Source organism: Myripristis murdjan, chromosome 18 (genome assembly GCF_902150065.1).
Source record: "Myripristis murdjan chromosome 18, fMyrMur1.1, whole genome shotgun sequence".
NCBI classification, from domain to species: Eukaryota; Metazoa; Chordata; class Actinopteri; order Holocentriformes; family Holocentridae; genus Myripristis; species Myripristis murdjan.
The window spans coordinates 3,634,309-3,657,129 of record NC_043997.1 but is presented as its reverse complement, the minus strand read 5'-3'; the positions used below and the strand labels follow the sequence as shown (position 1 = coordinate 3,657,129).

Below are 22,821 nucleotides of genomic sequence, written 5' to 3'. Positions count from 1 at the left end.
ACACTAACAAGGGGAGACAGGACAAGAGAGGTACAGGACATTTAAAAGAGAGACACAGGATATTTAAAAGAGAGGTACTGGACATTTACAAGAGGGACACAGGACCTTTACGAGGGAGATACAGGACATTTACAAGAGGGACACAGTACGTTTACAAGGGATATACAGGACATTTACAACAGGGACACAGTACCTTTACAAGGGAGATACAGGACATTTACAAGAGGGACACAGGACCTTTACAAGGGAGATACAGGATATTTACAAGAGGGACACGAGACATTTACAAGAGAGATACAGGACATTTATGAGAGGAAAACCGGACATTTAAAAGAGAGATACAAGACTTTTACAAGAAAGATACAGGAATTTAAAAGAGAAATACGGGAGATTTACAAGAGAGATACAGGACATTTAAAAGGACACACAGGACATTTAAAAGAGAGATACAGGACATTTACAAGAGGGTATAGGACATTTACAAGAGAGATACAGGAAATTTACAAGAGGGTATAGGACATTTACAAGAGACATGCAGGACATTTACAAGAGAGATACAGTACATTTACAAGAGGATTCAGGACATTTACAAGATAGATACGGGGCATTTACAAGAGGAGAGGAACAAAGGACATTCATAAGAGAGATACAGGACATGTTTAAGAATGATACAGGACATTTAAAAGAGGATGCAGGACATTTACAAGAGAGATACAGGACATTTACTAGAGGAGAGGAACACAGGACATTTAAAAGACAAGAGGGACACAGGACATTTACAAGAGAGGTATAGGACATTTATAAGAGAGATACAGGATATTTACACGAGAGATACAGGATATGTACACAAGGGGGTTTGTCAGTGAGGCCGCCAACCAACCTTTGATTTTCACCTGTAAACTGTCTATTTGTATGACTGCATGAGGGCAAGAGAACACATGGGAGTGTCATCCGTCATAGGTTTTGAAGTTATTAACTATTATCTAAAGCCAGATTTTTTTGAAAAATTATTCATGACTCGAATATGCATTCAAATTCAGGTGCATCCCTAGTCAGTTGTAAGATTTTTTACATTTGACATTTTAGGTTGCATGTTTTATAACCTAAAACCACAGAACTACTAAACCACAGATGCATGACAAGTTAAGTGTAAAAGGGGAGATAAAAAAAAAAACTGAACAACTAAAAACATTTCATTGTATGTTTTAAGGTGTGGATGGATGCTGGGAGCCAGATATTATTCTCCACTGCTATATGTTCAGGTTGTTTGCAGTCTCTGGGAAGCTACAACAAATACAACAACAACTGCTACAGGTAAGCAAAATTATTATTATTTTTTATACTGTCTAATTACCTCCCTCTTGTTCACATGACTCAGGATACACAGTCATCTTTCTCACTTACAGAGACTCATTTGCCCTGTGCCTGCTGAATAGTTTAACCAGCTTTGTGGCTGGCTTTGCAGTCTTCTCTGTTCTTGGCTTCATGGCAAAAGAGCTGAGTGTCAACATCTCAGCAGAGGCTGAATCAGGTAATTACATACATGATCTATTCTTTTTTTTATACATGCTGTTTTGGTGGGGTCAAAATGAAGCAGCTCATCGTGTTAAATGTCTCTGACCATTTCAATAAAGCTGAAGCTGAAAGCTGCACTGCTGTCTGTAGTGAAAACACTGCGACCAGCTAGAATTGCCGGTCAGTCCTCTGTCCTACTTCTGCTTGACCTATCTGCTGCCTTTGACACAGATAACCACCAAATCCTCCTCTCTGTGCTCACTGAGCTTGACCTCTCAGGATCTGCCCTCTGCTGGTTTGAGTCCTGCCTCTCAGGGAGATCCTTCAGAGAGTCATGGAGAGGGGAAGTGTCTAAATCCTACTGCTTGTTCAAAGGGGTTCCTCAAGGGTCAGTACTTGGTCCCCTTCTCTTCTAAAAATGCACCTCCTCTCTTGGTGCCACTGCTCACATGACTTTTAATATCCCTCCACTGAAACCCCAGCTGCCACTCAAATCAAATTCAAGTTCTTGACACTCGCCTGGAGCCTCCAGCACAACATGGCCCTCAATCACCAGCTAGACTCCTCTCCTCTGTGGTTCCTCGATGTTGGAACGAGCTACCAAAGTCCATTTCATCCGCAGAGTCCCTCTCAATCTTAAAGACAAGGCTAAAAACCCAGCTCTTTAGGGAACACCTGCTCACCTAATGGATTGTGTTATCCCCCATATAATAAAAAAACAAAACAACAACAATAACAACAAAAAAAAATGTCTGCCTCTATGCTTTCTTCCTTCCTCTATGGACTTTATACATTCCCTCTTTGCACTGCCTTGTAGCTTCTCTGTCTTTTGGACTAGAAACAGGGCTTTATAGCTCTATAGCTTTATTTTTGGATATCTCTGGATAAAAGATGGGGTCGAGACAGAGACGATGGCTGTTTGGTATGTGGCACCAAGGACCACTGGGCTAGAGATTGTCCACAGAAGAAATCCACAGAAGAATTGCAGGCTGTGGTGAATCAGACCGACTTGTGACAGAGTCAGAAACAGGGACAGGGATCCACCAGCCAGTCAACTCCAAGACACATGAGCACGCAAAACACACACACAGCAATGAAGAGCAGCTTACATCACAACTGATACATACAGCTATTGCATGCTTAGAGAGCAAACAGGCTTACTCACAAACTAAATCCACAGACAAAGTCTGTCAGATGATTTTAGAAACAAGTGGCAGATGCACAAAACCGGCAGGAGCACGGGGTTTCCCCATAGTTTAACAGTTTACACAAGATCTGCCCTGTGAAGATGAACATATTCAAACATGCATTTCTATTGTCACCCTGACTGTGAGCTTTCCTGAAACACCCAGCAGAAAAAGTTCCCAAGGTTAGCTTCTATCCACCACAGTGACCTATTTGGGAGACATGATCACAGCAGAGGGCAAATCCCTCTCCTCCAAAAGAATAGAAGTCATCCAAAAGGTTCCTAAACAACAAACAAAAAAGCAAATGATATGTTATCTGGGAGTGATGTCTTATTGCAGACAATGGATCCACTCATATCCTGAGGCCGAGGCTCTCCTGGCTGGCAGGTGCACCACTTTGGGCCTGCCCAACTCAGATAAACCAGTCACCAAGCAGTAAAACACATGGCCATGTGACATCTATCCTGATGAAAGGACATGGTGAGCCTGGTGGCGTGCAGCAGAGAAAGCTGTTTTGGTCTCACGTTACTCAGATTAGACTTTGCTGGTTCCTCATTCCTTTTCTGTTATTCTCTTACAATAGAAAACAATAAATCTGTCAGCAGGTAGCTGACTAACATACCACACTGTATTAAACGAAATGTCTCATGTCAACGTGAAGCGCTGAACAGCAATAAATACTGCCAGTCTTCTCCCTGCAACAACAATGGTGAAACTCATGACGCTGCCACCATTGTGCAGGTGTGTTCGCCCGGACCAGTTTTGAGCAGTCAGGACACGTTGCAATATTCTCTCCACAGGCCGCTGAGTTGGTGGCGCCGACAGAGGCCTGCTAATTGGTGGCAGGAAAAACTGTCACCGTCACAGAAATTTCTTGAATGCCTCAGGAAAACCAGTTTCCCACTGTACACTGGTGTCAGCATTGCTGGAAGCGATCCAACTCATAAAAGTGGCAGTATGCAAATGTGATGCCCACAATGATGCTTAAGACTAGGAAACAAACCAGTTCACCCCTTCATGACTAACATTCGTTTTGATGTACCCACAGATCTGTCAGCATAACAGGAAATGCAAAGCTGAGCAACACCTTAGAAGAAAGCAGTTTGGAAGAATGTGGAGTGTGGCAACAAACAGGAGCTTTGGTATGGCCCAGACAACAAACAATGTCTACCCAAATATCTCACATTATGCAAAGTTGACACAGAACAATGTGTCAAAAGGGGGATAAGAGTAGAACAAACAAAATATTGGTTTACAAAGGGATTTCAGTATGATTCCTAACAATTTTGTAACATTTTCTGTGCCACCAGCAATGTAGGCAGTGAGATACAAGTGCCTCGAGTTACTTTCTTCCTGACAAGCCATTTGATCACCTACAAATGGATTTTATTAAGTTAACACCATGTGAAGTGAAAAGATAATGGCTGGGAATGGCAGAAAGCAGCGACAATGGTGCTGGTTTCGTAAGCACTGCTCTGGAAGGAGCAAGTAATGACCTGGGTTTGGAAATACAACATCACTGTGCCCACCATCCCGAAAGAGAGAATGGCATCATAAACATAAATTGATAAAATGCTGTGAGGAAACTGGGCTGAACTGGATCAAAGCCCTCCCATTAGTGTTGATGCAAATGAGAACCAGACCAAGACTGGAATGTGGCCTGAGCCCCTTTGAGATTCTGTTCAGGAGACCTCCAAACACGGAGGGCGGGCCCACTGGGCGACCACTGCCTTTCACAGGAAATTGTGAGGATGAAATGTTGTGTTTTTGTGACTCTTTTTACTGCTAAATCCCTCTGCTGCATTTTTTTTTTTTTGTAGTGGAATAACCTTAGCCTTCTTCCATGATGCTGCAGGGAAAACACTTTTATCAGTACTGGTGTTAAAGATGTGGCACACAGGTCCAGCCAAACAGCTGGCCAACAGTTTCAAAAGCCTTCCATCTAAATTATCAATGTTTACGACTTACTGTCATCACACTTAATGCTTTGCAGCCATAATGCTTCGCAGTTCATTGTCAGTCCATGGTGCACTAACATTTTTAACTGGACACAAATACTGTCAGTCATGTCACACAGTTCACTCAGATACAAGCTGTGTGTACATGGTGGCCTATAACAACATCCAAGGAATAGTGGGTTAACATGATTTGTTTCTGCGACTGCGATTTGTAATTACTAGGTTTACTATTTACTATTGATTTCCCCCCGGGTTTTCTCGAAGGCTTTGAAGAAACGTCCATTTTTACTCACTTTGCTTTCATGTTAATGCTGTTTTTTTTTGTTTTTTTTTAACTGTGATGGTGGCTAAGTGATTAATTTGTCTGAACAACGATATGTAATCTCCTCCTGTTTCTCTGGCATGATCGCATTGCAGGTAGGGGTTCTTTCCTTTTTTGGTGCACAGCCTCAGGAAAATCCTCATTTTAGGTAGATGTTTGTATATTTGAGGTATTTTGTCCTGTCCAGCACTGCCTCTTTGTCCTTGTACCTAAGAAATTTGGGTGGGTTTGGGTTTGTGCCTGGAGAAAGTCTCATTCTTAGCTCTCGCTGCTCTAATAACTTTATTATGACCAACCATTAATTTTTCTTGAATCAAGTGTTCAAGAAAACTCTCTCCTTTCTCGGTAGAGCACCACAGTAGATTTTGATGGTATTACAGTGAAATTGCAAAGCTCTGTAGGGGAGAATGGGGTAACATCAGACACTTTTTACATTTGATGATTTTACTGCAAAATAAATGTGTACTTGTTTCAAATAATTGTTACATTATATACCTCAGGGTTGTTGTGTACCCATGGAAATTAAAACAAGTTATCTACTTATTATCTACCACTGTTGATTACCAACATAATAATGACACAAAATCAAATTATTTAGAGACAATTTTGTTATTATTGGGATTAATACCATTATTGGTTATTTATACCGTCAACTTAACAAAGGCAAAAAGTCACACTGTTAATGATGGGGTTTGGCATGATGGATGGTGGAGCTTTCTGAGGAGCTCAAACCAGTTGCAATAAGCTTTTGCCAGCTTTTGCATAACCTGTTCTGGAAACTTCCCACTTACTTGCTTGGTTGACACACGTCTTCAGTGCCATCCTGCCTATCATGTCATCCTTTGCCACAGAGTGAATGGATCTCCCCTCTGACACTTGCCTTGCTGCTTTTTTTAGACCATCCAAAGAAGGTGAGCCACTATTTTTCTTTTTTTGGACTGCCTTAGCATCTTGATCTCATCTGTAGAAAATCAGAAAATAAATGTACAGGTTACTCTGTACTCAAAGTTGTACGCGAAAGTTTGTGCACCCCTTTAAAAACAGCATATTTTGGTGATTTTTTACTCGGAAATATGTAAAAACAGTCTCTCTGGTACATCGAAAAAAGACAATATTATCAGGAAACATTAATGCATAGTTACTTTTTTCATGTGTTTAATTCTGGCATTTGCAAAAGTTTGTGCACTCTACACAGTCAGTACTTTCAATACTTATTAAGACCCCCCTCTGGCAGATATCACAGCTTGCAAACGCTTTTTATAGTCAACTACAAGTCTCTCATTCTTTGGGATTTTCCCCCATTCTTCCTTGCAAAAGGCTTCCAGTTCTGCAATATTCTTAGGTTGTCTTGCATTCGAGCCCTTTTAAGATCTACCCACAGACTTTCAATTGTGTTTAAGTCTGGAGACTGTGAAGGCCATTCCAAAACCTTCAGCTTGTGTGTCTTGAGGTAGTCCATTTTGGTGGTATCTCTGGTTATTTAAGAACACTCAATCATCACTGGTTTATGAGTGCCAGGCACTTTTTGATATATGGGACTCCAGTGTTGGGCAGTAGCGGCGTTGTAAGTAACGACGTTACTAGTTAAACTACATTTGTCAGTAGCGTGTCATCGCTGTTTTCTAAATCAAATAGCTTTTAAGTAGTGAAACTATTTTACTGATCAAATATCGCGGTAGCGTCCACAGAAGCTACATTTTCCCAGGCATTCCTAAACCTTAAACGCAGCAGGTCTGAAATATAACTTGGTGCTGTGGGTGACGTCACCGCCGCTTACGGACCAGCAGGTGTAGCCGACAGCTGCTCTTCTGTTTGATGTCCCGTACCTGTCCTAACTGTCTGCTGCCGCGGGACACGAGCACACAGGTGACAAAGATGACAGAGGAGGAGGGAGATGCTGATATTGAGAAACTTCTGTTGTGTTGCGTTAACAAGCACCTGTTTTAAGAAAGATCAGGATGCCTGGCATCCGTATCCACTAATACGGAAAAACATTTGAATGCAGAGGTAGAAACTTGTTCTCTCTCTCTATCTCACACAAACGTCATTTTTTTGCCAAGCTGTTACTGTTTAAACATTGTCCTCCAAATGTGCCCTAATTTTAGCATACATGCAAACACAGGTGTGCACACAAACATACATACAGAAACACACAGACACACACACGCACTAACATATATACACACGTCCCCCACATTAGCATATACACACCACCTGCTTTTTGTTATTATGTGAAGCATGTTGTGTGTTTTTGTTGCCGTGGTTTGTAGCAGTAAAAGCAGAGAGAGCACAGTTTCATAAACTACTGAACTGAACATTTTATTGCCTGACTCTCTGTTTGACTGACAGTTTTAGTGATCATAAAGATAGCAATGACTTGGAATGAAGTTGGTTCAATGTAAAGTCAATCAGCATCCAATCAGCAGCACTGATCTTTTAGCATGTGATTTTATGGAGTATTTTAATGAGAAAGTAGGTGACAACAGAAACAGGCTACCGAAGTCTTCTATCAGTGACTCTTGTCATCCTCCCATTTTGCCCATTTTTACAGGACAGGCTTTTTCTGAGTTGGAGCTCATCTCTCTGCCTGATTTCACTAAAGCTGTTATGGCTGCAAGATATACAACCTGCTCTTTGGACCCTCTGCCAGCATGGGTTGTTGAAGAGCTATGATCAATTTTAGGTTTTTATGTTTTAACTATAATGAATTTATCACTTTCCACTGGAATTTTTCCAGCTTACTTTAAATCTGCTGTGGTTAAACTGCTATTTAAGAAATCAAATCTTGATGCAAACTCCTTGGCAAATTACAGACCTGTGTCAAATCTGTCTCTTTTTTTTATCCAAAATTCTTGAGTAAATTGTCTCAGTTCAACATCTGGTGTTGTTGGACCTTAGTTCAGCTTTTGACATAGTGGTTCACGGCATACTTTTGGACAGGCTCAAGAATCACTTTGGCATCTTGGGTCAGGCGCTTAAGTGGTTGGGCTCTTACCTGACAGGAAGATCTCAATGTGTTTTATATAATAACAAATTCTCAGAGTCATTTCCTAGCATGGAGTCCCACAGGGTTCTGTCCTCGGCCCACTGTTATTTTCATTGTATTTGGCACCAGATTATGCATTCATTTGGATTATCATTTCACTTTTATGCTCATGATTTACAATTTTTTCTGCCAGTTACAACTGGAAATGGAGCTGGTTTAACCAGGCTAAATAACTGTCTGGCTGCTGTGAGGAACTGGTTGTCAGCTAATTTCTTATTACTAAATTCAGCAAAAACTGAAATGCTTTTCATTAGACCAGCAAAATCTAGCCACTAGTATGATCAGCCTACTCTCTCTTGATGACTGTGTTATTCATTGCAAGGACAAAGGAAAGAATCTTGGTGTCCTTTATGATTGTACGATTGAAAGGGCACGTGTTGCATTTTTTCATCTAAGAAAGATTGCAAAGATTCGATCAATCCTGCCATTGAAAGATGCTGAGGTGTAATGTCCTTTTGTCAGGGTTGCCTAAGAAATGTTTCTGAAGCCTGCAGATGGTGCAGAATGCAGCAGCTTGTATTCTGACCGGCTCATCTAAATATGAGCATATCAGTCCTGTGCTGGCCTCTCTTCACTGGCTTCCTGAGCCTTCCAGAGCTGATTTCAAGGTGCTGTTGCTAACCTATAAAATAGTAAATGGTCTTGCACCAGCTTATTTGACTGAACTGGTGAATCTTTATGTGCCTGCACGCTCCTTGAGCTCTCAGGGGACTGGACTTTTAATGTCCCGAAGGTGATGAAGAAGAATTTTGGTGAGCGGACTTTCTCATTCCGTGCACCAATTTTGTGGAACAGTCTTCCACAGGACATTAGACTGGCATGCTCAGTTGATGTTTTTAAATCAAAGCTGAAGACCCACCTGTTCTCTGTTGTGTATAATTCTTAGAATGTTTGTCTTCAATTACGATTGTTTGTGCTTCTGTGCTGTTTTTAACCTTTGTAAAGCACTTTGATGGAAAGTATAAATTTATTATTATTATTAGTAGTAGTAGAAGTAGTATTATTATCCTGTTGTAGAAGCCTCTTTTCAGCTTCAGCTTTTTTACAGATGCTGGTATTTAGTGAATCCATTCTTCCCTCCACCCGAGCAATGTTTCCCGTCCCACTGGCTGCAACATAAACCCAAAGCATGACGGATCCACCCCCACATTTAGCAGTTGGCAAGGTGTTCTTTTAATGAAATGCTGCTCCTTTTTTGCTCCAAACATACCTTCGCTTATTGTGGCCAAAGAGCTATAGAGCCTGAAGGTGCACTTGTGTGGCTTTAGATACAGCTGCAGCAGAGCCGTGTGTGTGGTGAAGATAGTGCAAGACACAGTTGACAATAGACGACTCCACTTAAAAACTATATAGAGTTGCTGAAGTGACAATACATGAACATGTCTCCTAAATCAAAGTTTAGCTATTTAATTGCAAACCTTCTTTCATAATCAAAGAGAGATATTTAGAAGCAGCTCAAACTGAGGACACTCTGGCAAGTGATGTGATCAAATTAGTTCTAACAAAGGCACGACTGTGGATTTATACTCCACATGCTGAAATATAAAATTGGATTCTGGGGTTTGTAGCAATGACAGTGTGGAGGACAGAGGCTTAGAAATGTTTCATCTTTCATAGTTTGTTATGAGGTTCGGCCTGTACAGCTTTAGGTAGATCTTACCTAGAACAGACGAGCTATATGACAGACAGATGAACACCTCTGCTCACTCCAATACTGTTTCAATATTATTAAGTTTGCAGGCGACACTACTGTGGTTGGACTTATTACCGGGGATGATGAGTCCGCCTACAGGCAGGAAGTCAAGAACCTGTCTGAGTGATGCTCTGCTAACAACATCATCCTCAACACTACAAAAACAAAAGAACTCATAATCGACTTTAGGAAACCCAACACAAGCCACCAGCCTCGATGTGTGCGTGGAGAGAGTTCACTCACTCAAATTCCTTGGCATCCATATCACAGACTGTCATGGTCACTAAACACCTCTGCAACTGTTAAAAAGGCACAACAGCGCCTCCACTTCCTGAGAATACTCAGGAAAAACAACCTGAGTGAAAAGCTGCTGGTCTCCTTCTACAGATCAACAATCAAGAGCATACTGGCATATTGCATTTCTATGTGGTTTGCTGGATGCTCTGTTGCAGACAAAAAAGCTCTCCAGAAAATCATAAATACAGCAAAAAAAGTCATCGGTTGCCCCCTCTCCTCTCTGTCAGGCATTGCAAACAGCCGCATTCTCTCAAGAGCTAAAAACATCATTAAAGACAATACACACCCCAGTCACCATCTGTTTGAACTGTTACCCTCTGGTGTTACAGGTCCATCAAATCCATACGCTATAACCTCATTAAACAAACACAGATAATAAAGCCTCCCCACCTGCTGCATCTTGTTCTGCATTGTAAATTGTTTTATTTATTGTACATATTTATTGTATATTGTTGTATTTATTTATTTATTGTAGGTGAGTACCATGGTGGAGTAGCACTCTTAATCACGTTGTATTGTAATGTACAATGACAATAACGGCATTCAATTCAATTCAATACAACAGCAGAACGCAGTTCACCACCAGACCCAATGCAGCCAGCAAGCAAAGGCGAGGTGAAGCCGATGACAGATGAAGAGCATCAGGGTCGTGCACGATCAGGAGAGTCTCAGGAAAGAGAACAATGGGCCAACAAAAGAGAATTCATTTTGGCCATGGCTGGAACAGTCATTGGTCTGGGTAATGTGTGGAGGTTTCCCTATCTGTGCTACAAAAATGGAGGTGGTGAGTGTGTAAAACATAAACGTTTCACTCTTATAACTGAAAGTACTCAGACGAAGTGCATAAATTATATTCAAATTTAGATTTCATTTCAGTATTACTACAGTAACAGTATTTATTACAAATGCAATGTGTGTTGCATAAATTTGCCTCCTTTTCCTACAAAATTTTTCACATTAGGAGTTTTCTTGGTCCCGTATGTCCTGTTCCTGTTTACCTGTGGAATCCCCCTTTTCTTTTTGGAGGTGTCTATGGGACAGTTAACGAGTCAGGGTGGAGTCACATCTTGGAGGAAAATATGTCCTGCCTTTCAAGGTACTCCTAGTTCAACATACAACACAGGACATGCAGTACTTTCACACTGTAAATAGTAATATTTCACATATCTGCAGATAATGACATGTTTTTGCCGATAGGTATAGGCTACGGTGGTCAAGTGATCATGCTCTACACTGTGATGTATTACATCGTCGTACTGGCTTGGGCCTTCCTTTATCTCCTCTTCTCCTTCAACAATGAGCTTCCCTGGGCCAGCTGTAACAACACCTGGAACACAGGTACACACACCTGTCACGTCGTTTTCATGTTAATATTACTGACGTTTTGGAAGCCACATGTAATTTGCGCTTGCTTTTCTTTGCATTTTCTTGTCTTTCACTTTGAAGGGTTATTGATAGGGCTGGGTATCTATTCAGATTTTCCAGATCAATTTGATTCGATTCAAGATTCGATTCGATATCGATTAAGTCAGGGATATTTCAGTTAAAATATCAATTTTACTTGGATATAAAAAAAATTGAGAAACAATGCTGTAAATTTAACAAAGAACCTTTTGATTTTAAAAAATGATTATTAAAGTAACAACATCTCACGAGATCTCGTCTCATCGACTAGCTGGGTTGATACCACAGGCTGCTTCTCTGCACCATACATCCAAAGAAGAAAAAAGTTCAATTAAAAGATCGTTTTTTGGATTTTATGTATCGATATCGAACCATTTAAAGGGAAATCGATTAAAATCGATCAAATTGATTTATTTTTTTTAACCCAGCCCTAGTTATTTCTGTCCAACTAAAGGCTGTAATTTAAAAACAAAAACATTAGGTTAGACAGGTGCATAAGTGAGGATCCAAAAGAAAGTATAGTGACCATGGATTTGAGTGTCTTAGGACATTTAAAAAAACAAAAAAAAAAACAAAAAAAAACAAATGAGAGGTTTTGAGGTAATCAGGTCAGAACATGTTTAACCACCCTCTCCTTTAGTAGGTGTAAGTTAGTGAAAAATGCATAAATTGTACAATGCCAAAATTCTCACTTGTTATTCTTACTCTCCCACGATAAGAGAACTGCATTGATTTGGCTCAGAATCACACAGCAAATGGACAGATTTTGGGGAATGCAACATCTTCGGTTCAGGAATTCTGGCAGTACGTATTCACATTTACATGATCAGTGAAGGAATTGTTTTTAATTGTTTTGTGAGAAGCACAATTTCCTAAGCAATCATCAATATTTATATTTTTAGAAGAAGGATCTTGGGCTTGTCTGGAGGAATCGAGGAGATGGGTAGTATGCGCTGGGATTTGGCTGGGTTTCTTCTGCTAAGCTGGATTATCTGTTTCTTCTGTGTCTGGAAAGGAGTCAAGTCTTCAGGGAAGGTGAGTTCATACCTTACCCTTCTTACGCTTACCCAGTTCTCTCTTTTCTTTTTCTTTATTTATGTTTTCCCTTTTGCATTATGCAATATATGCTGTAAATAATTGATCGTAGTAGTTGTAATTTAAAGGTAGGCTACAGTATAATGCTATCACCATTAAGATGCACATTTGCCCCAGTGTAAATTGAGCTTAGTTGTAAATAATGTCTAATTGCATAGCATGTTTAATACTGCCTGTTAAAAATGCAGCATCAGCATCGTCATAACATTCTCCCATTTATACATTTGAGTGATAATCTGTAATGATAATCTGTAATAATAATCTGTAAGGATAATCTGTTATGAAATTTGCCCTCCCCTCTCGTAATTGTTGTATTTTGGTGGTTCTCTCTCTCAGGTCGTCTATTTCACAGCTACTTTTCCCTACGTGATGATAATAGCATTGCTGATTCAAGGTCTGACATTACCAGGAGCCTCAGATGGCATTCAATTTTACCTCTCTCCCAATCCAGGCTACCTCGCAGATCCTCAGGTGAGATTAAAGACTGAACAATACATTTCACTTAACACAAACATTTCAGCATTCCCAGCTGGATTGTATGCTCGCTAGAGTTTTACTGGGCTTCCATTGATGAAGCTGTGTCAATATAGTCGCAGTGCATTCAGTGTTTCAGGATTTTCCACCATGATCCATCAAAGGAGAAACAGGACATTTACAAGAGGGACACAGGACATTTATAAGAAGACAGGGAAATGGGAGACATAAGACATTTACAAGAGGATGCAGGGCATTTACAAGAGAGACACAGGACATTTATAAGAGAGATACAGGACATTTACATGAGAGGTACAGGACATTTATAAGAGATAGGACATTTACAGGAGAGATACAGGGCATGTGCAAGAGGAGTGGGACACAGGACATTTAGAAGAGAGATACAGGACATTTACAAGAGGAGTGAGACGGGACATTTACAAGAGAGATACAGGACATTTACAAGAGAGATAAAGGGCATTTACAAGAGGAGTGGGACACAGGACATTTACAAGAGAGATACAGGACATTTACAAGGGAAGGGGGACAGGGAATTTACAAGTGGACACAAGACATTTAAAAGAGAGGAACTGGACATTTACCAGAGGACGGAGGACATTTACAAGAGAGATAAATAACATTTACAAGAGAGATACCGGACATTTACAAGAGAGAAACAGGACATTTACAAAAGAGATACAGGACATTTACAAGAGACATACAGGACATTTACAAGAGGATGCAGGACATTTACAGAGAGAAACAGGACATTTACAAGAGGACGTAGGACACTTATAAGAGAGATACAGAACATGTACAAGAGAGATACAGGACATTTACAAGAGAGATACAGGACATTTACAAGAGGATGCAGGACATTTACTAGAGAGAAACAGGACATTTACAGAGAGAAACAGGACATTTACAAGAGGACGTAGGACACTTATAAGAGAGATACAGAACATGTACAAGAGAGATACAGGACATTTACAAGAGAGATACAGGAAATTTACAAGAGGATGCAGGACATTTACAAAAGAGATAAAGGACATTTACAAGAGAGATACAGGACATTTAAAAGAGAGATACAGGACATTTACAAGAGACATACAGGACATTTACAAAAGAGATACTGGACATTTACAAGAGAGATACAGGCAATTTACAAGAGAGATACAGGACATTTACAAGAGGATGCAGGACATTTACAAGAGAGAAACAGGACATTTACAAAAGAGATACTGGACATTTACAAGAGAGATACAGGCAATTTACAAGAGAGATACAGGACATTTACAAGAGGATGCAGGACATTTACAAGAGAGAAACAGGACATTTACAAAAGAGATACAGGATATTTACAAGAGAGATACAGGACATTTACAAGAGGATGTAGGACTTTTACAAGAGAGAAACAGGACATTTACAAAAGAGATACAGGACATTTACAAGAGGAGAGGGACAGGACATTTACAAGAGATATACAGTACATTTACAAGAAGAGAGAGACACAGGTCTTTTATAAGAGAGATACAGGACATTTACAAGAGAGATACAGGACACTTACAAGCGAAGCCGGCTCTACTCAGGCTCTACTCATGCAAGAGGGGGCAATGCCATCCGATTAAGAAAATTTTATGTTGTTGGTTTTCAAAATCTGGATGGATATTTTATTTCATTCTTTATTATTTTATTTTATTGATTTATTTTATTTTTCAGGGTTGTTTTTTTTTTTTTCAATTCTTGGTGATTTTTTTTTTTTTTTTTTTTTTTTTTACAACTAGGCCTACTCTTTTTAGTTTTGTTAATATTGGCATTATTGAGAAGCATTATTGTTGGGTTTGAATATATTTGATAATGTAGGCCATCCAATTAAGTTAAATGTCATGTTGTTAGTTGTTATAATCTGGATAAGGAATATTTGATTTTTTTTGTTTTCATATTTAAGTTTTCCCCCTGAGGGGTTGCCACTTTATTATGGTTAGGGGGTTTGCGTGCCTCAGTGACCCTAAGAGCTACACTAGCAGGAGCTTAGCCTTCAGGTGGGACACCCAAGTTGGACAGGTCTTAGGGTAGAGGTCTGACAAAGTGCAGTCCAATTTCATGACAAAGTCCAATTCCATGATGAACCTCGTTAGAGTATGACACACTGGTTATGAACTACTAAACCAGAGATTAATTAAATCGAAAAGGGGAGATTAAAGAATAGATGAAACAACTAAAAACATTTCATTGTTTGTTTTAAGGTGTGGATGGATGCTGGGAGCCAGATATTATTTTCCACTGCTATATGTACAGGTTGTTTGCAGTGTCTAGGAAGCTACAACAAATACAACAACAACTGCTACAGGTAAGCAAAATTAAATTTTTTGTCTGTATTTTCTAATTACCTCCCTCTTGTTCACATGACTCAGGATGCACATTCATCTTTCTCACTTACAGAGACTCATTTGCCCTGTGCCTGCTGAACAGTTTAACCAGCTTTGTGGCTGGCTTTGCAGTCTTCTCTGTTCTTGGCTTCATGGCGAAAGAGTTGGGTGTCGACATCTCAGCAGTGGCTGAATCAGGTATTTGATTGTTTGCAATGCAACACAATTACATACATGATCTATTATTTTTTATACATGCTGATTGGAGGGGTCAAAATGAAGCAGCTCTCCGTGTTAAATGGCTCTGAGCATTTCAATGAGGTTGGAGCTGAAAGCTGCATCACCTATGGGGCCTTGGCTAACACTCTGCATCTGGTATGGATTACTTTCAGGCCCTGGCCTGGCGTTCATCGCCTACCCTCGGGCAGTATCCATGATGCCTGTTCCCCAGCTCTGGGCTGCGTTCTTCTTTATTATGATCGTCCTCCTTGGACTGGACACTCAGGTGGGTGATTAGCATTAAATTGTGGTAAATACATCCTAATAGGATGTAAGCTTGAGGAACATTATGTTTGATGCTCTTTAGTTATTTTTCTTTTGATGAGTAAACAAATGGACATGAAAACTTTGTCCCCACAGTTTGTGTTTCTAGAAGGCATTGTCACAACCATATCAGACATGTATCCCTCCGTCTTCTTGAGTGGTTCTCGACGTAAACTACTTCTGCTGGCCGTAAGTGTCGGATGCTTCCTTGTTGGATTGTTGATGGTCACGGAGGTAAGTCAGTTTGTTTTTTTGTCACGTGTAGTTTAAAGTAAGAATGAAGCCATAGATGCATTTATATCTCTTGGTCTGTCTGTCTGTAAGTTTCTTCCTCTCTCTCACTCTTGCAGGGTGGACTCTATATATTTCAGCTGTTTGACTACTACGCTTGCAGTGGAATGCCAATAATGTTTTTTGCTATTTTGGAACCTGTTTGTTTGGGATGGGTGTATGGTGAGTTACAGGATGTTGTTATTCAAAGACCATCCATCAAAGTTACCAGAAAAGACCTTTAATAGTACAAAAGATGTAGAAAGCCTTTAATTAAAATCTACATCCATTTTCATTTGAGGGTTTTGAGCATTTGACTGGTGTTATCAGCACTTATACCACATCACTAGATGATACTGCTGATTATATTCAACATGGGTTTTATCACAATTGTTGCCATCATGACATTATAATGTGCTCAGATTTACATCACTCCAGTCATAGTTAAAGATTCACATATCTGTGAGAAGATGAGAATGCGGCTCATCAACACACATACACACACACACACACACACACACACACACACACACACACACACACACACACACACACACACACACATACACACACAAGCAAGCTCCAACAGCTGACTATGAATATCTGTCTCCAAGGTGCCGATCACTATTACGATCAAATTCAGGACATGCTTGGCTACCGCCCTTGGCCCTATATGAAATACTGTTGGAAGTACATCACACCGACTGTCTGCACAGTAAGTAAATATGGAGTATGAAGACTTCTCCAAGCCTGCGGGCAATGGAGAGATAATGGGGTAAAATGAGTGGGCTGTGCATCTGTAAATAAATGTATACCGACCCAGAATTACCCAATTAATGTGGCTCTGACTGTCATATTCTACTACTAAAAGAAAACCTGTTTTTCATTCATGTTTTCTGTCTCTTTGTTTCACTCAGGGCATATTGCTGATCTCCCTCATCAAGTTCACCCCTCTGAAATACAACAACACCTACCAATACCCCTGGTGGGGCTACACTATCGGGATAATCCTTACTCTCTCTTCAGCTCTCCTGGTTCCTCTGTGGTTTCTCTACAGTTTGACTGTAACCCCAGGGACCCTGAGACAGGTAGTCTGCATACTGAACAGCTTTCACATGTTAGCTTTGATCACCACAAGTGGGTTCTGACCAGCTCTTGGATGTGATGGGAAACAAAAACATTTTAATTAGCTATGTGTATTCATGCCAGAGAGCGTGCCTTGTTTCTGCTCAAATTGATTGGCGCCCATATGTATTACCTTTAATTTTAGGTTTTATGGCACAGATGAAAAATTATGTGAAACTTTACTTGGAAACAGAAATTGTTGTCATGTCCCTTTTCATTTGACTCTGTTTAGCCAGTTCTGGGCTCAGAGTCAGCCCTTGGAGGTGGCCCAAGATATTCTTGCAGGTGGAATATCTCCCTTTTTAGACTATCTCTGCTGTGTTTTCTATCCTGATACTGCCTAGAGGGATAAAAGTGGCATGAGTGCCAGGTTTCATGGGGCCCATATTGTGTTTTATGTAATGCAGTATGGATTGCTGTAGTGGAGAGTTAATGGTATCTTTTCTTTCCCTCCTCCTTCTAGAGACTCAGAGTGTTATGCACTCCAGCAGAGGAGCTGGATGGCTCGTCGGCAAAGAGGACGGTCGACTCTGAGGCACATCACTCCTTCACAAAGAGTGAAGCGTTCCCCTTGAACACCACTGAAGAACCCACAGATGCTGTTTCTGATGGTTATTGTTTCGAATGAAAACAAGAGCGCTGAGATAACGTGAGAAAGATGTTGGTGCATCAGACAGGCTGTCATAAACATGGAAATTATTTTGCGAAAAATAAATAAATCACCTCAGGGACAACTATATTACACAAAAAACACATTGATAGTAAAAAAGTGTCTAGATAATTTTAACATTTTTAGAGCAGACAGAGCAGGTGGTGTTGCAATCTTTGTGAAATCATCTTTTCCTGTTCTTGTGCTGGTTTCAATCTCTATCCCCAAATATTTTGAACTTCTCTCCCTAAAAGTTGATATGGGCGATAATACATGTATAAACGTAGTTGGTGTCTATAGGACACCTCCCGCAGCAGCCCTTGATAAATTGAGTGAATTAATTGCACCACTAGCTGATTGTGAGACGGACATTTTTGGTGACTTGAACCTGAACTGGCTTTCAACGGCTTCTAATAGCCTCTAATAGCCTCTGTTTTTTTTATTATTATTATTATTATTATTATTATTATCATTATTACTTTATTTTAACTTCATCCTACACATCCCAATCTGAAAGATCCTGCTAAATCTAGTTTAATTGATCTCATTTTAACTAACAGACCAGAGAAATACTGTTCCTCTGGTTTTTTAGATTTTGGTGTAAATGACAATTGCCCAATTGTCTGTGTCAGAAATGTGAAACAGTTTCCCACAAACTCACATAAAGTGGTCAGAGGAAGCTTGAGAAATTTTAATGACCAGGCTTTCTTACATGACCTTTACTCAAGTCCAGTAGCTGACACACTTTAAGTTATTTTTCAACTGTTTTAATGAGGTTTTAGATAAACACGCTCCTTTCAAAAAGATTAGGACAAAATGTAAAACTACTCCCTGGTTCTCTGCTGAACATTACAATTTATTTTATTCTAGAAAAAAGTATGGACTGTGCTTTTAGGAAATTAAGGAATAAGTGCACTGCTGCTGTCAAAAAGGCTGAATCTGGTTATTATTTACGTTCATATACAGACTCAACCTATAACCCCAGCAAATTTTGGAAAATAGTTAAGTCTGTCTCAGACAACACCTGCACTTCTGTACCTGCCCGTGTTGTTGATGGCTCCACTCAAATATATGATGACCTTGAAATTTGCACTGCTTTCAACATACACTTCTGGTCATTTATTTGAAAATTTCCATCCTAATGGTCATGTCTGTGAGCAAATGCCACTCCTTGATAATACTTCTACTGTACACAATCACTCCTTTGTCATGTAGAATGATAGCTGATGTATTAGGCAATACTGATGCCAGGAAATCAGTCGATGATAACAAGTTGGAACCCTTTGCTTTAAAATTATCTGCGCAGTTGGTCTCTGGTTATGTAAGTCACATTTTTAATCTAAGTATTGCATCTTCCATCATTCCAACTGCATGGAAGACTGCCTATGTTCTTCCCCTTCACAAGAGTGGTTCCAAATCTGACCTAAATAACTATTGTCCAATTTCTAATTTATGTTGCCTTGCTAAAATTCTTGGTCCCCTTGTCAATGAACAGTTAAAAACATTCTTATCCACTCATTGCATACTTTCTACTTTTCAGCCTATGCATAGCACCATCTCTGCAGCCACTGTGGTTCTGAATAATATAATGTCATCGCTTGATGTTAAAAAACACTGTGCTGCTCTGTTCATTGATTTAGCCAAAGCTTTTGACACTGTCCATCATCCTCTGCTTCTCCAACAACTGTCAGCTATAGGTTTTGACCATACCAGTTGACTATGGTTTAAGAATTATCTCAGCGACAGATCACAGTGTGTTAAATTTGGCAACATTCAGTCAACTTTTCTCCGCATCACAAAGGGGGGTTCCTCAAGGTTCAGTCCTTGGACCAGACTTTTTTACCATATATATAAATAACATTGCCTCTTCCTTGCACAACTGTAAAATTACCATCTTTATGCTGATGACACAATCATTTACTCGTTTGCAGACTCTCCTCAAGCTGCCACTCAAACTCGTCAGTTAGCCTTTAACCAACTCCAGAATCAGCTTCTAGATCTGAAATTGGTACTGAACTGTACTAAGACTAAATGGATGCTCTTTTCAAATGCTAGAAATATTGATTATGGTAGTCTTGAAATTCGTTCTGGTGCTGATGACAAACTTTCTTTTAAAGTCCATATTGACTTGCTTTCAACACAGCTTTCGACACACACCACTGCTTACTCTACCAGAAAACTGGGCTCCCTGGCCTAGAAACCAGAAGGGATCAGCACTTGTATTTATTTATTTACAAAGCCATTTTAAATAAGCTCTCCTCTTATCTGTCATCCATGCTTCATTGGAGAGATGACACTACTCATTTTACCCGCTCCCAAACAAAGCTCACCTTGGATATTCCACCAATTTATATTGAACTGGGTAGATCTACTTTCTGGTACTACGCCCCGCATCTTTGGAACATACTGCTGAAACAACCTAAGTCATCCACATTGATTCCACTCAGTCAGTTCTGTCAACTGATGGCAAGTTCTGCAGATATCAACTGTATTTGTTTTTAGCTTCTGTTATTCCTATAACATTTAAGTCTTGTTGCTGTGTGGATAATACTGTTTTTATTTTTGTTTGGGATTTACTCTGTGCCTTTAATTTGTATCTGGTTTTGTTTATATTGTTGTATTGTACCTCAGCACCATTGAAAATGAGGTTTGCCCTCAATTACCCCTTTTCCACCGAAGCGGTTCCAGGGCTGGTTCAGAGCCGGTGCCTGACTTAGCATCAGTTTTTTGTTTTTCCGCCGCCCAAGCACCGGCCAAACTGGTTCCAAACCGTTTCCAGGCAAGCACCAACATCGAGCAGGGGCTAAACAGGGGCCAGAGAAAGAACCGATGACGCAACCCACCACGTCATTGGTGGGCGGGGTTAAAGACCCAAATGGGAACAGCGAATGCTATAAACATATAGCTAAATATAGCTTTCATTAGTTCAGGCCACGAATACGACGGGTAGCCAGCAATAATTGCGTTTTTCGCCTCTGGATCGCAATTTAGGCTTGTAAAGACACAAGCAGTATTTGCATCGCTACGTCCATTTGTCGGCCATGTTGGTTATTATGATTCTGCACGGAATCAGGCGCTTACACACCCACGCCATCACGTTTTCCGCTGATGTAATGACGTGGCTCTGACTTGGCTCCGGTTGGCTCTTGGCCGGTGGAAAAGCAAACCGGTTCTTTGTTGGAACCAGTTAAGCACCAGCTCTAGCACCAACACCGAAATAGCACCAAGTGCTTTTTAGTGGAAAAGGGGCAAATGTGTCTCCCGAGGTTTTAAATAAATAAATGAATGAATAAATGAATAAAAGATCATTATTGTTTCATGCTTTAATTCACATCAATGCTTTTTCTGTCATCTGTAAAGAGTGACACACAGAATATATTGCCTGTTTTCTGTTCCATGGTATTCATCATACAAACACCACTGAAACAGAGCTCACTGATTCTTGGGAATTTGGATAAAACAGGTTTTAATTTTGGAAAAAAAAAAGTGCGTTAAATTACAAAATCTGAAGGTATATCATTATAGTAAATATTGTTCAAAACCCATCGTTTGTAGTTTTTATATATTATGATGTACTCTTTCATGTGGTAAAGATATTATTCAATGAAATTATTACTTTTTGTTGTTTTAATCAAGTTGAAATGATTATCTCCTATCTGAGGACAACTGGTTTTGTAGGGCATGGGCCAACATATAATCATTAAATTAATACAAATTAAAAATAAACCTATGAAAAAACCTTATAAATGTGCAAAGGACCCCCTGATATGTGTTGCCACTTAGTTTGCATAAATGAAGATGCCAGTGGAGGTATATACATATACATGCTCTCTCTCTCTCTAAGCTGAGAGCTGAACAGTTACAGAGGCTCTCCTAGGCTTTTCATGTGTGTTTATGTGGCGACATCTAGTGGAGGAAACTGCTAACGGCAACTATACCCTCTCAGCCCCTGCAGCCAAACAGAAGAAACCCTGTGTGACTGTGGCAGCTGGACTCGTCACAGTCCTGTCATTTAGTTCATCAGTAACCCTGCAAATTGCAGTTTTTTTCATTCGCTTTCTCCAGTATAATGAAACTGGGATCCACTTTGTCATCATCTTCACCTCCAAACCACAGCAGAAGTTTTCTTTTGTAAATGTGTTCATACCTTTTCATTGGATTCACACATTTTTCACACTCTTTTGCACAACACTTCTCACATGTGTCATTTACACGGCCCTGACTCCATTGACTTCACTGTGGTAGTCAAAAGCAAAACATCTGCTCACAGCTGATAGAAATGAGCTGCATCACTGTGAAATCACTAGTGCACCTGCATCACTGCCCTTTCCACAAATCACCATTCACCAATCAATCAGAATGCACCTACAAGAAAGGGGCCTATAAATTGTATTCTGTATTTTTTTTTCTCAACTCCTTTGAGTTTTTCTGTGTAATACTGTATGTGAATTATAGTATTTCAGTTTTTCCATCAATACAGTACAATTTCACTTCAAAGTCTTTCTGAGTTTGGATGCAGTTCTTTACTGTAAGTTCACATTTGAATGTGTAGCTCACAGGAGAACCTTGCTCAAACTGAGAGCTGTATTTTGTTTTCTGCTGTCAACTGTGTTACAGTACAGTAGAGCTGATTGAAGAAATCTAATCATTTGGGCAGAAGTTGAGTTGTTTGAGGGAAATATTGGATTTTGCTACTTGCTTTACAATATGTAAGTATGTAAATTGTCAAAAATATGACTGCAATACACACAGGAAAAAGTAAGGTTGAACCTGCTCAGACTGAAAAGGGTGTGTTGCATTTTGGTGTTGAGTATGAAGTGAGTGAGTGGCTGGATTATGTCGCTTGACTGCAAGTTGTATTGGGCGGTGGCAAA

The 22,821-nt window shown here is 39.9% G+C and overlaps 1 protein-coding gene across 1 annotated transcript; it reads left to right on the top strand.

Annotated features, from left to right (window-relative positions):
- The first annotated feature begins 10,609 nt into the window (after positions 1 to 10,609).
- On the top strand, positions 10,610 to 17,926 carry LOC115377003 (sodium- and chloride-dependent GABA transporter 2-like). The gene is made up of 14 exons (XM_030076856.1): positions 10,610 to 10,802; positions 10,980 to 11,114; positions 11,216 to 11,356; positions 12,142 to 12,226; positions 12,325 to 12,457; positions 12,854 to 12,988; positions 15,238 to 15,341; positions 15,434 to 15,558; positions 15,753 to 15,865; positions 16,000 to 16,137; positions 16,254 to 16,356; positions 16,788 to 16,888; positions 17,091 to 17,261; positions 17,762 to 17,926. Exons 1-14 carry the CDS (start codon positions 10,610 to 10,612, stop codon positions 17,924 to 17,926), a joined length of 1,842 nt encoding a protein of 613 aa, XP_029932716.1.
- The last annotated feature ends 4,895 nt before the right edge of the window (positions 17,927 to 22,821 follow it).

Excerpts from the sequence above, each read along its gene's own strand:
- LOC115377003 (XM_030076856.1), top strand. The coding sequence starts at position 10,610 with ATGCAGCCAGCAAGCAAAGGCGAGGTGAAGCCGATGACAGATGAAGAG. Across the intron at positions 12,989-15,237 it reads GCTACCTCGCAGATCCTCAG|GTGTGGATGGATGCTGGGAG; the intron begins GTGAGATTAAAG and ends GTTTGTTTTAAG. Across the intron at positions 16,889-17,090 it reads TCACACCGACTGTCTGCACA|GGCATATTGCTGATCTCCCT; the intron begins GTAAGTAAATAT and ends TGTTTCACTCAG.